General features: G+C 37.7%; 1 protein-coding gene across 1 annotated transcript in view; it reads left to right on the top strand.

The window, feature by feature from the left end:
* Positions 1-5793: 5793 nt before the first annotated feature.
* The window catches only part of UBE2L3 (ubiquitin-conjugating enzyme E2L 3), a 10658-nt gene continuing 3923 nt past the window's right edge, over positions 5794-12528 (top strand). The window contains exons 1-3 of the mRNA XM_010291352.1: positions 5794-5820; positions 8002-8097; positions 12035-12221. Coding sequence (XP_010289654.1) covers positions 5794-5820; positions 8002-8097; positions 12035-12221 — 310 coding nt within the window. The remainder of the gene's footprint in view (positions 5821-8001; positions 8098-12034; positions 12222-12528) is intronic.

Below are 12528 nucleotides of genomic sequence, written 5' to 3'. Positions count from 1 at the left end.
GGGGGGTTCTCCGCTCCCCCCCGCTCGCCCGTTGGTTAAGGAACCTTCCCCAAAAGCCCGGAGATGAAATAATCGTTTTCGTTGCTTCGGAGAGTAGCCTCTTCCTTGTATGAGTAAGAGGTTTATCACACTGAAATATGGACCTGGGTTCAGAAGTTTCCTCACGCACTGCAGACGTGGTAATGTTTTTGTCTTTGCTCTATTTGTTCCAAAGCCTGGATGATACTTGTAAACGTAAACTCGGCCTCAGTTGGATTTTAACCAACAGCACGTATAGTTTATTGTAAAATAGTGCTTGGGATTACATTTCTCATAATTTTGCTTGAGGACTAAGGTACTTCTTAGAAAGAAAATGATAACCATTGCCCCCAAAGCATACAAGTTTATTTTATGTGTTGTATATAATTGCCAATTAACATTACAAACTGTATGCAGTGGGATTTGCCTAGGACGTGCATATATAGTGGTGTAAAATTTAGTCATCTGTAAAATGCTATGGCAATACCCTGCAGTATTTGCATGCAAAGTGCCTGTAACATAAATCAATGAACTTTAGAGGCTAGTCCTATGAAACATAGGGGAAAGAAAGGCCCTGTAACTGTCAGGCAATGTTTTCGCCTTATTAAAAAACCTGTTCCTGTGGGGTGCAACATAACCACGCACTAGAATTTGACAGATATATGGGCAGTCCTATTAAAGTTAGTCTTTTAATATCAAATTTGCAACTGGCTTCAAGGATGTGGACCCCTAATAGGGCTGGGGTTTCACTAGGACATATACCTGGCAGATTTGAAGTTGCATTTCCTTAATTGTGCAGATACATAATTAACCATTATAACTTGGTCATTTCTGAAGAAACCAATAGCTCAGCAGTGCTTTCATAAGGCTAGTTTTGTTGTTGTAAATGTGCTGTGGAGCAATTAAAAATTAAATGATAAATACATTGTGTGCAGAGTCATTCATATATATCAAATCAGGAGGCATAAACCTTTAATTGTCCTTAAGGATCCTGATGAGATGGCATTCATTTTTTAATTTCATTTTTGATGGCTGTTATGTTTTGTCACAGCTTTAGTGTCATAATCAATATGTCTATTGCTTTATACTCAAATGGTTCTCCTTCATTTCAGGTAGTAAACACCATTTAATTTTAGCTTTTTGTAAGGAAGCTTTTCTGCCCATTCTGAAAAAATCCATTAGTTGTTCAAAAGCACATCACTACTACTCTGGTAGGAAAAAAAAATGCATTTCCAATTATTGTTTCTTTTTAAATTTAAAATAGAACATAAAAATCTGAAGAACAATTTTTGTTGCCTTTAATATCTGCAGTGCTTCTTGCTTTTCAGCCCTCCTCTCCCCCCCCGCCCCTGCCCAGTTCCACTGTACTTCTAAAATGTTAGTGCTTTAATCTTTCACTAAAACACTGTAAAAATGGTTTTTGACAATGTGACCTCCTTCTTTTCTAGAAAAATGGTGTGGCAGTTGCTTTTTGAGAGGAGTGGTGTAGGAAGGAAGGAGACGTTGATAACTTCCCTCTTACATTTTTACTTTCATTTTTATTGCTGGTGTTTGTGGGTTGTGCATGTTGTGTGCATGTTTTATGCCAGTTCAGGAGCTGTGAGGTGCTGTATCACACGACTTGTAAAGGCTATTTAAGCAGCTACCTTTGTGCCTTTTGGAGAGTAGAGTCAGCCCAAATGGCTTTGAGTTTTGCCACTCTCTCAGTAGGAACAAAGTAGAGCTCTCGTACAGATGATGTAATCTGTGTTGCTGCAGCATGATGTTTTGAAGGTCCAAACTCGCACGTGTATCAACCTAATATCATCAAGTTCCAAATTCACAGATACACTTTTAAAAGTCTTTCACTGTTGGAAGTTTTGCAGTATAGAAGAGTCTGTGCTGTCTTTCTTGGGGTTGTAGAATGATGTGTGATTATAACTAAAGGAAATGGAGTTTTTCAGTGTGTCAGTCAGTTATGTTTAAAATAATTTAGGATGAGCATTAACTGTATTTTCTTTGAGCTAAATATCAAATTTGTCTTTGGTAAGTGAAAATAAACTTTGAACCTTTTATAGGTCACATAAAATAAAGCAATCCCTATGTCCTTAAGGTCTTGCCAACATTTTGAAGTAGGGCATTTTTTCTGGACTCGTGTCATGCATCATAGTTATTCATATTAACCACAGTGGCTCAAAGAGACTGGATGTAGTAAGTTCATAATAACACACTGTCTGCCTGTAGAAAACTGGGAGTATGAGTATAGTTTCCACCTTCCAGCTGGAAATGGGTGTCCTCAGATTGTGGAAGCCATTTGTATCTTCAATTTGCAAACCTCCTTGTGAAAGAAGTATTAACAAATTTTGCCTTTGTACTTGTACAGTTCAGTTTTAAACATGAAGTCAAGTTATAACAAGAATAAGATTGTCTTTTTATCTCAGGCTCTGTTTGAGGAAATTATACTTCCTAGGCCAAAGACCTTATTTATGGCCTGTTTTTGCAGAGCTCTATACCATCAAATAGACTAACTGAAGTCTTCTCTACTGATTTACAAAAAATCAGTGGAGGTCCGCCCTTTCCAGGAGCACGCCTAGGTTAGCAAAAATGTGGAATAAACACAGCTAATGAATCATACTCCCGTGACTTCCAAGGTGGAGTTTTGATCTAGGAGCCACCGTTACACCTCTTCAAAGAGCCACAGTTGTCAGATCTTGACTCCTCATGAAATGTGAGAGGTGGGAATAAAGCAGTCTTTGTCAAGGATATGTTGTTATGGACGATCTCTCAGGGTAGAAACAGGCAAATATGGAGTAATTATATTTAGGAAAGGATCTAAGTCTTCTAAGGGAGCTGCTTTGTTTCACAACCCTGTCTCGTAAAAAGCAAGTTGTCTCCAAACATGTAAGATAGGGAGCATAGATCTCCAAGAGACATGCCAGAGACTTCAGTGAAATGCTTTTCGCAGTTGCCACCCACTGATATAAGCCAGGTCATTTTCCATGCAAGATCCGTAGCAAAATGCTGTGTGGAGAGGTAGTGGGTAGTTGCAAAGGGAAGGCTATTTCGGTGCTAGATACTCATAGCATTACTTGGTGGTGTAGTAACGTGGGGTACTGAGATGCACCTTGAGTAGGGGTGTTTAGGTAGTATTTGAGAAGGCTGTCCTGCTCCCTTCTGTGTTGACCTGCGATATGTTCGAGGTAAGGTGTCTGTAAGAGCTGCACTTTTGTTTCCTGGTTTTTAGATGTTCAAAAGTATCTTTAATATTAAAAATTGAAAATCGGTTTAAAGAGTAAATAACGCTTCACATACGAAGACGTAGACAATTACTTTAATTTTACTGGTTTTACTCTGCTTCCATAATTGTGTAGTCAAACATTTATGCAACTGTTGAACTCCATGATAAAATATAAGGACGAGGCCACGCCCAGGTACCTGCTGTAGATGGCCTGCAGTCTCCAGTGTGCTGTGGTCTTGTAAACACCATAGCCCTTCCAAATAAAGGAGTTTTAAACAACTTTAATCTGTGAAAAGCAATTTCTAAATTGATCCAAACACTGGTTATCAGTAACAAGGGCAATGTGGTTTTGAGCAATGTGTGATTGTCCTTATACAGAAGTGAGAATACCGATTCATTTTCCCTTTTTCAAACTGAGAATCGACAAAAAGATTTTTTTAATCAAATGAAAATAGTTTGGCAATAAGTAGCATTACTCAGTAAATAAAAGGCATATGAGTATACAGGGTTGTAATGTTGCAGTGGAAACATAATAATAGTTCATATAAGAGCTAGAATTTATTTGGGTTTTTTGGTGGGTTTTGTGCCCTTTTTTTAAATTAAATTTGATTTTAAGGTTTTGATTTAAAACTTCTCTGTACTGTATAAGATTCAGAAAGTAAAACTGGCCAGTTCCGTATCAGTGTCTTGGAGCCTGTTTAGCTTTGTTACACTTTTGTTAGAGAATGTATTTATAAATGGGTAAACATAAATAGTAAACAGTAGATAAACATGTTTTTTCAGGAGACTTCGGGCGGGGGGTGTGCATTTAATAGCATTTTGGGCTTGATGCAGAACATACTGAAAGTCAGTATGAGCTCTTACGCTTATTCCCATATTCTGGGATTGCACTCGTAGAAGTATTTGTCTTCACTGCATTTTCCTATCTGGCTTGTTTTGGGGTGGTTTTTTTTAGAGAAGTCCCAAAACTTGAAAGATGCATGGGCAAAGCAGTTTCAGGGTTTTAAAAATACTACATTTTAAGCTGATGGCTTAGTTTTCTTTTTCATTTCAAACACTTAATTTTTGCTTTGAACTTTCAACTCCTTATTGATTATATATGAGAGGTTATATGTGCATTATACCTGAAGATCAGGTAGCACCTCTGAAACAATGTTTTCCCCATTTTGTGTGCTGTGTATAACACTTCCTGTGAACGCATCCAAACTACAAACATAATGTCTCAAGAGAGCCCCGTGAAATAAGACATTCCTAGTTTACAAATGGGGAAACCAATGCAGCAAGGTCACGTGCAAGGTTGATAACAGAGTGGGGAATGAAGACTGACTGAAATTCTTACTGCAGTCTTCTAACCTTTAGTTACACTCCTCCTGTGCTCCTTTAATTATGTTACTTGACAAAATTAAGGGGTGGAGGACAAGGAATTAATCTATTTGCCATCTGCCTAGACTCTTAAGTATTATTTTGAAATACCTGGACTATATCCTTTTACCGCATAAAGTAATTTTTGTCCCTTTAGAGTTGCTCAAGACCGTGTTAAATGCAGTATTAACTTCTAATCTGTGCTCTTTGAAAGTATTTAATAGCTCATTCCCTTTTTTAACAGTACATTTATACTGTAGTTGTGTCTGCCTCTGTAGCTTTGAGGGAGTTAGATCTTTATTATGGGTTTTGGCAGCTGCCAGGAAAAAAAAATGGAAACAACCCTTCCTTGCACCCTTAAATTGTGAATGAAAATCTCTTGCCACTTCTGATGCACTAGACACAAAAACCCTAAAAGCATGACTTGCAAGTATAGTATTACATTGTATTTGTGGGGATAGTAGCATGAAAATAAAGCTGTTTGTAAATAAGTCTAAGAAGGAATTGATTAATTTGGAGTGACATACAAAATCTTGAACATATCTAGTATAAGCAAAGTAATTTCTCTTATAAATTGGTATCTGTCTTAAGCACATAGTTCAAGTAAGTCCTCTACTAAGGTAGGCTTGATTCTCCATGACCTTTGGAGTCTTGCCTGTGTGCAAGGAAAAGAATTGCCTGTTTTAATCCCCATCTATCCCCTTTTTCGGTTGTCAGTTCCTACTGCGGGACCCGAGGCAGCAGCAGCACAGAATATAGTCCTGATGAACTCTCTTGATTTTGAAAGTGAATTCCTGTGAAGGCTTCTCATGTCAGCTTGAAGAGGAAGATGTCCTGAATCATTTTTGACTAGTTCTTTAGTGTCTTCTAGACTGTTTAATTCCCTCTCTCATGTGCTGGACTTGAGGGGGAAATGGGGAGAAATTTGCATGTTTGTTTTAAACTTTGGTTTGTTTTCATACAAAGTTTTACAGTTTTGTAACGATCTCTGTACTGGATTCTTGCTTTTCTTAATTCAGCATCCAATTTTTTAAACGTGAATCTAATCACAAAAATGTACGTGTTTAATTTTTCAGTAATGTGAAGCCATGCTTTTCAAATTTGTTTTATTATCTTAACAACATACTTGAATTATAGAGTCACAGTCCTTCTTTTTCTGTGTCTGGACAATTGTTGTCTGGGCCAGCAGCAGTGTAATGCTATCATCTGAACCTGTGATAAAAGCTTCTGCATGGGACGTTGTGGGGGAGATTTGTTGTACATACAGTGTCTTTAATGTAGTAACTAGGAAATTGTCTAAACCCATTTTCCTTTTCTTGTTTTAGAGTGAAGGCACTTGTGATGCATGTTTATTCATGCTTAAATATCTACTGGTTAATTAGCTTATTTTTTTCCTGATATTTGATGTGTCACATCTAGCGTGGAATGGGATTTATCCCTGTTTATGTGCTGCGGAGCAGTGGTTTGCCAGCACTTGACAGTTCTGTACGGGTAGAGAGCGAGCTGCTCGCAACGCTGTTCTGAGCGGGTTACTCGGTCTGGTACCAGCCAGGCTGTCCCTGAGCTGCTGCTTTGTGCACTGAGCACTCAAAGCCAGCTGTGAGGCACTGTGTGGATTTGCAGTTTTCAGTCATCTTAAAGGATCTCTTATAGCTGTAATAATAAAGGTCATTTTCTTTTGAATATTTTGTTTTGCTCTGTATGTGCTTCATGGGATTGTTTTTGTGTAGTTTTTCCTGCTTTAAGGAAATAGGATAATCCTTTTACCCTTCTTGTAAAAAAAAAAAAAAAACACCAAAAAACACCAAGAAAAACCGCGCTCAAATTGTCTGTGATATTTCATAAATCTAGCAGCAGTGGAATTCGGGGATTAATCCATAGGTCTAGCCTAAATAGTTGGTTTTAGTGTCGTGAAGACTGTGTGGGGCGTTAATGCAATATCCAAAACGCCAAGGTTAAATTTCTGTGTTCTGAGTGCGTTCTTGGTTTCGTAGGTGCGGTGGGTGGGAATGTAAATGTTCATCTTCTGATGTACGGCTGTCATGTGATTTGTTTCATGTGTGTTTGTAAATCTCGTTTCCCCTTTGGGTTTGCATTTTATCATCCTGCTAAGTTTATGCGTGTGATTACTGCAAGTATTAAAACTTTGCCAGTCAGATAAAGAAACATTTGATTGAAGATGAATATAGAGCTGTTCGGGGAGGTGGGAGACACATGGGCAGTACAGCACTTGTACCAGGAAAACTGATCTTTTCTTATTTTTCAGTATATAGTGCCTTTGCTTGTAGTTGGTGGTTTTTATCATAGTAATATACAGTCTAGTTTTGCAAATATGCTAGTGCCCAGTGAACACTGCATGCTGGCAGCGTGCACCAGTGTTGCTGTATAAGCAAGATTTTTCCTAACCTATGTAGACACACAGGCATGTGCTTTAGGTTTGAAAGCATGGGGAAAGTTTTGTATTTCACTGTGGATGACTTTTGAATTTGAATTCAGTTAAATTCTCTTTAAAGATAAAACTGCTGAATTCAACAGCAAAGGACTACAATTGTTATGGGGGGGGGGAAGTGGAACCTTGAGGTGTTCCTTTTTAGGTCTTATGAAACATTCCAGGAAACAGTTGCTAAACAAGGGATTATACATAATTTTTTAATATAAAAATGCCTAAATACTTGTTTTGGTGATACCTGGATCACTACCTGATCAAAAATGGATTTACCAGTGATTGACTGGTGCAGAAAGATACCTTGTTCAAGAGTGATACAGCTGTAAAGAGAGGTATCTTAACAGATTCTTTAACTTTGGGGTACAAAACAGAGGTAAAGCTGTATCTTTAAGTTATTGGTCTAAATAAGATTAGTTTGCCTTAGATTGATATTTTTCTGAGTGTGCATCAATTTAAGCTGGTCATGCAGGAATTTGATAGTTTTCAATTGAAATAATTGGCCTGTTCAGTGACTTTATCCATGTTTAAAACTGTTACAAAGTAATTCTTCCAAATCACTGTTCTCCTTCGGACGAGTCATAAGATGCACTCTATTTCTGCACTTCACAGTTACGAATAGTCTGTTACTAAAGGCACTGATTTGCATTTGAGGTATAAAAATTTTTAAATGCACTTTTTTAATACTTCTACTTCATTGTGTCTATAATGATGTTGTTAATAAGGCATTTTTGTGTTTTCCTGACATATCAAAAAATAAATTTTTTTTAATGCCTTGTCTCAGAGAATTTTACTTCTCACAGGTGCAAAATTTTATTTCTTATTTGTGTGGGTTGCTGTGACTAAAACCTCAGGTGGCTTTAACATCGAAGAAACCCACTCTCACCTCTACGCATGTTGAAAAGTATGAGCATCTTGCTTAATACTGTTATTAACTTTTAACCCTTTGCTTGCTTTTCAGGAGCTTGAAGAAATCCGCAAATGTGGAATGAAAAACTTCCGTAATATCCAGGTTGATGAAGCTAATTTATTGACCTGGCAAGGGCTTATTGTTCCTGTGAGTATAGACTACTCCTTATTCTAAAGAGCTTTACAAGAAAATGAGGATCATTTGTATCTCATGCATCCACAGTTTAATAGTGCTGCTAGTGACCATTACATAATTTTTGTACCTGGACAAGAATCTCTGTTATTACTATAAAACCTGGCTTTCACGGTTGTGGGTTTGTGCAGAAGATAGTTGTTTATAAATACAACATTAGTTTATATAGATTATACTGTAGCATCTTCTTAAACTTACTCTGGGCAGTGAAGTGTGCTCCTGGATTTAATTGTCTCACTTCAGACATCTTGTGTGATCTTGGGCAAATAGCATAATCTTCCTGTCTCATTTTTATAGGTTTTCTGTGTTTTGTTTTATCAAAGTCTGATAACGTTAGTAGGTGTTTCTTATAACTAGTCTGAAGAAAAATCCATACATAACTGAAAGGTATTCTGGAGTTCTCTGATCAATACTTACCCGGGTGCTTCATAATTGTAGGCCTGGTCCAATACATGGCTGCAGCTGGCGAGGGCTGTGGAGTCAGGGATGGCACTGGGTTACTTGTGAGAGAGGCTGAAGGGGAATGCAAATGAAGCTTACAGTTCATTACATTAAGCTTAAAGTACAAACTCTGCATCATAATAGGAAAAAAACCCCTGAGGTATGAAATATTTTGTTTACTCCTTAATAGATTTTTTTTTTTAATCGACTAGATTTATTGCCAGGATAAAATTGAGTATTGGAAAAAGTTTGATGCAAGGAAAAGGTTTGGATTTTCAGAAGTGAGCTCTTTAAAAGAAAGTCTATTTAGGCATTAATTAATGCTAGAAAAAAACCCACAACTCTCTTCAGTTTTTAAAAGCACTACAATCTTTTAAGTGGGTATGTAGTAGAAGTAGATAACCACTGTATTAGTCAAATAGAGAGGGATTAGTTACGAAGGGGAAAGCAGGAAATCAAGTATGTTGAATTCCTTGGTTGAAAGTTGCTTGGATTTTCATCGCCTTTATTTTCTACTGCCACGGCCCATGCTCCCTTCGTTACACGAGCTACTTTATGTCTGCAGCAATAGAGGCTGTGCCACTAGGGCCTCAGTTCTGCTTTTCCGTGGGTGCTACTGAAAAGGTCCTCCAACCGGTGTCAATCTGTCTTTTTATTGTAAGACTTTGAAACATCTCTTTAGCAGTGCCTCTGCTTTGTTACTTGGAGGCCGTTCCTGAATTCAGATCACACAGGCTGAGGTGACGGCTAGGCCTTTGCGCTTTAAGTCCCGTAGAATACATTTAGTTTACTGTTGACTTGCATTGTAGAGGTTGAGGCTACTCTCGCAAATAAAGCGAGCAGGATTTGACATTACAATTTGACAGAGCTGAGAAACAATATGCTTTAATAAGCCACCTCTGGTATTTGTGGTTCGTGTGTAACAGTTTGTTGCTTTGATAGTACTTTGGAGCAGTATAAGGTTGATAAATACGACTGATAAAACAAAATGCCAAAATGCTTGTTTATTCCTGTTAAAATTAGCAGTATGTGGTGTACAGGATCAGAGCATGAGCATAGTATTTGCTTTGCAAAGGTTCACAACATCACAAGTGTTTAAACATTGTTGCAGTGACCTGTGCTTCATACCTGCCTTTTGATTTATGATGTGCCCTGCTGCAAGGGAAATAGCCTTAAATTCACTACTGCTATAGTTCAGAGGGAATTTTATCATTAAATTATACTTACTATAGTAATTATTAAAGTGGTGTGTGTGTTTCAAGAGTATTATGGTTATTTTGAGGATACGCTGTAGAAGATGCTTTAGTCCTAGCATAACTTTTTTAGCTGTTGCAATGCTGGAGTTGATGGCTTAAAAATGTAATAAGCTGGTTGCCAGTTTAACTTTTTTTCTGGATTTTTACTTTTGAAGTTTTATGTGCTGTTTCCATTTTAGAAAATGTTCTTCCTTAGGGTTTAAAAACTCATACTTTAATAGGACTAATCAGTTACTGATTATTAAATGCTAAAACTAGGCATTATTTTGGTCAGCTTCTTAACGAAGGTGTGAAAGATTAATATTTTTAACAGTGTTCATACTGAATTACTGTGAAAGATACTGCTTTAAAAAGTTTTTCTTGTATGTAACATATTTTGCTCTTTGGAACAACTGTTACTTTTTAAGGGTGTTTGCTCAATTGAGAAGCGGATTGAAGATAGCTTGTCAACCTCTCTTCCTGTTCTAAACTGCAGAATAAGATAGTGTATGTACTGTATGTTGCAAAGGTGGGCTGTTTGTTTGATTTCGACATCAAAATGAGACTGACTACCCCAGGTTCCTTGCTCTTGTAAGAGGTACTGTTGGTGTACTGTGAATTTCGTTTCACTTAACCAAAACTGCTTGCTATGGACAAACTTTTGCAGGGCAAAAATACTGCAGGTGAATGTGAGCTGTGTTTGGTTCTTGTGTTTATAATTCTGTCTCCCTTGTTAGTGTCAAAGGAAGTATAACAAATTATTGGAAATTAATTGCTTGAATATTCTGTGTGTTGTCTATTTAAAACATGAGCAGCCCTTTATGTACGTTTTTAGTGCAGTTTAGTGGTGAGTTATAGTGAAGAGCAGTTCTCACTGAGAGTCAAGCAGAAAATGGATGTGTTTAAGCCAGGTCAGTTCCCGTATCAATTCACTGAACAGCCTCACAAATCATATCATGGGATGGAGGTAAGAACAAGTGAGCCATGAGGTAGAGGGCACTTACTGCTTAAGTTGTCACTGCCACCAGAAAGTTATTTGTTAAACTTCCAAAGCTTTTAGGATTGCTTGGATTAAAAGGGGTTTTTCTGAAGTCATGCTAGTTACCTCTTCCTTTGACTGCAAAAATTGTGCTGTATTTCCTAGAAACGCACAACCAGACTTCTCCATATGGATGAAACAAAGATTAGAAGTTTTCTGTTGAATAAGATTTTAATAGAACACTCCCCACCCCCAAATATTGGTAAACCTTTTTTAACTTCTGGAGTGGGTTTGATTGCAGGGAATGGTCTGGTTGCCAGTGATGAAGGCGTGTGATTGTACTTTACACCAACTGGAAACTCTCATCCTTTGATTCTTGTTCCCAGAGTGTTTGGAAAGGCTTCACACTGTAGTTACTGTTTTCAGTGCAGAAGGGTATTTTTGTAAGCTTTAAATGTAGCAATGGTTTATTTTTCTTCTCCTTTCTTCTGCAGTTAGTATTTGAAGCAGTATCAATAGTCTAACAGGTTTTCTAAATGAGATACTGGGCATTGTTTTTTCTGTTTCAGCATGAAGAACTACTTTGCTTACTTCATGTTTCTCTCATCGCGCTTCTTCAAAAATGATCTGATAAGAGCGGGTGCTAAAACTGCATACAAATTCAGAATGTTCTCATCAGCAGACGCAGTGAATATCTATCTTTAGTACCAATGAATGCTCAGCAGATTTTTGTGTGGTCAGCACAAAAATGTTCTCAGAACATATAGAGAAATCTGACAAACCAAACTGCTCTGCTGTTCGTACCACTGTGTTGTGAGACACGTAGAATAGCTAGCTTTAGAGAAATCAATTTTCGTTGTCGGGCTTCCTGTTTGTATCTTAAAGGTTTGTAATGTGTTTTGAAATACAAAGTTGGGAATAAAAGTACTCATTTGATAGGACCTTGAGCTTGGAGTAAAAGGGACTGAATGCTTTCTTACCAGTAGCAATGTCAGCCAACTTCAGAACAATGATAATCTGCTTTTTCTGGGGTAAATACAACCTCTACAATATTTGTATTGCTTCATTTCGTACCAAATAGGTTTTGATGTTTCCTGACACATAGACATGGCAGAATGTGTTGGAAGAAAGTGCCTTTAAAAGAGGTTGTTTGACAGATCAAGTCTGGAGCATGCTTTTTCTTAGTTGTATCCATTAGATTATGCCGGATTCTTGACATTCTGCCTTCTTGTTGCAGGACAATCCTCCGTATGATAAAGGAGCCTTCAGAATCGAAATCAACTTCCCAGCAGAATATCCATTCAAACCTCCTAAGATTACATTTAAAACAAAGATCTATCACCCTAACATCGATGAAAAGGGGCAGGTTTGTCTGCCAGTAATTAGTGCTGAAAACTGGAAGCCAGCAACCAAAACTGACCAAGGTAGGACTCCATGTGGAGAAAGAACTGAGTATCGAGACACTTTGTGTTTAAATTTAAAGCTAATAGTGTTTCAGCTTGTCAGCTGGTTGCTGCTCTTATGTTACATTCGTTGTCGTAAGGTTTGTGTCATGAATCGCGTGTTGTAAGAGCAGTGTGCAACTTTTTCGGAATCTCGTTTTGTTATTGGAATGTCAGGTAATGACACTGATGCGTGGCATGTCCACCTCCAGGAAACCACAAAGCTCTTAATGACTGAAGTGTTTATTAAGGTAGTGTCCTCAGCATACTTAAAAATTTGGGGGGGGGG

The sequence above is a fragment of the Phaethon lepturus genome, unplaced genomic scaffold (assembly GCF_000687285.1).
Source record: "Phaethon lepturus isolate BGI_N335 unplaced genomic scaffold, ASM68728v1 scaffold22617, whole genome shotgun sequence".
Taxonomy (NCBI): domain Eukaryota; kingdom Metazoa; phylum Chordata; class Aves; order Phaethontiformes; family Phaethontidae; genus Phaethon; species Phaethon lepturus.
Note: the sequence above shows the minus strand (reverse complement) of the source record. Positions and strands in the feature narration are given on the sequence as shown.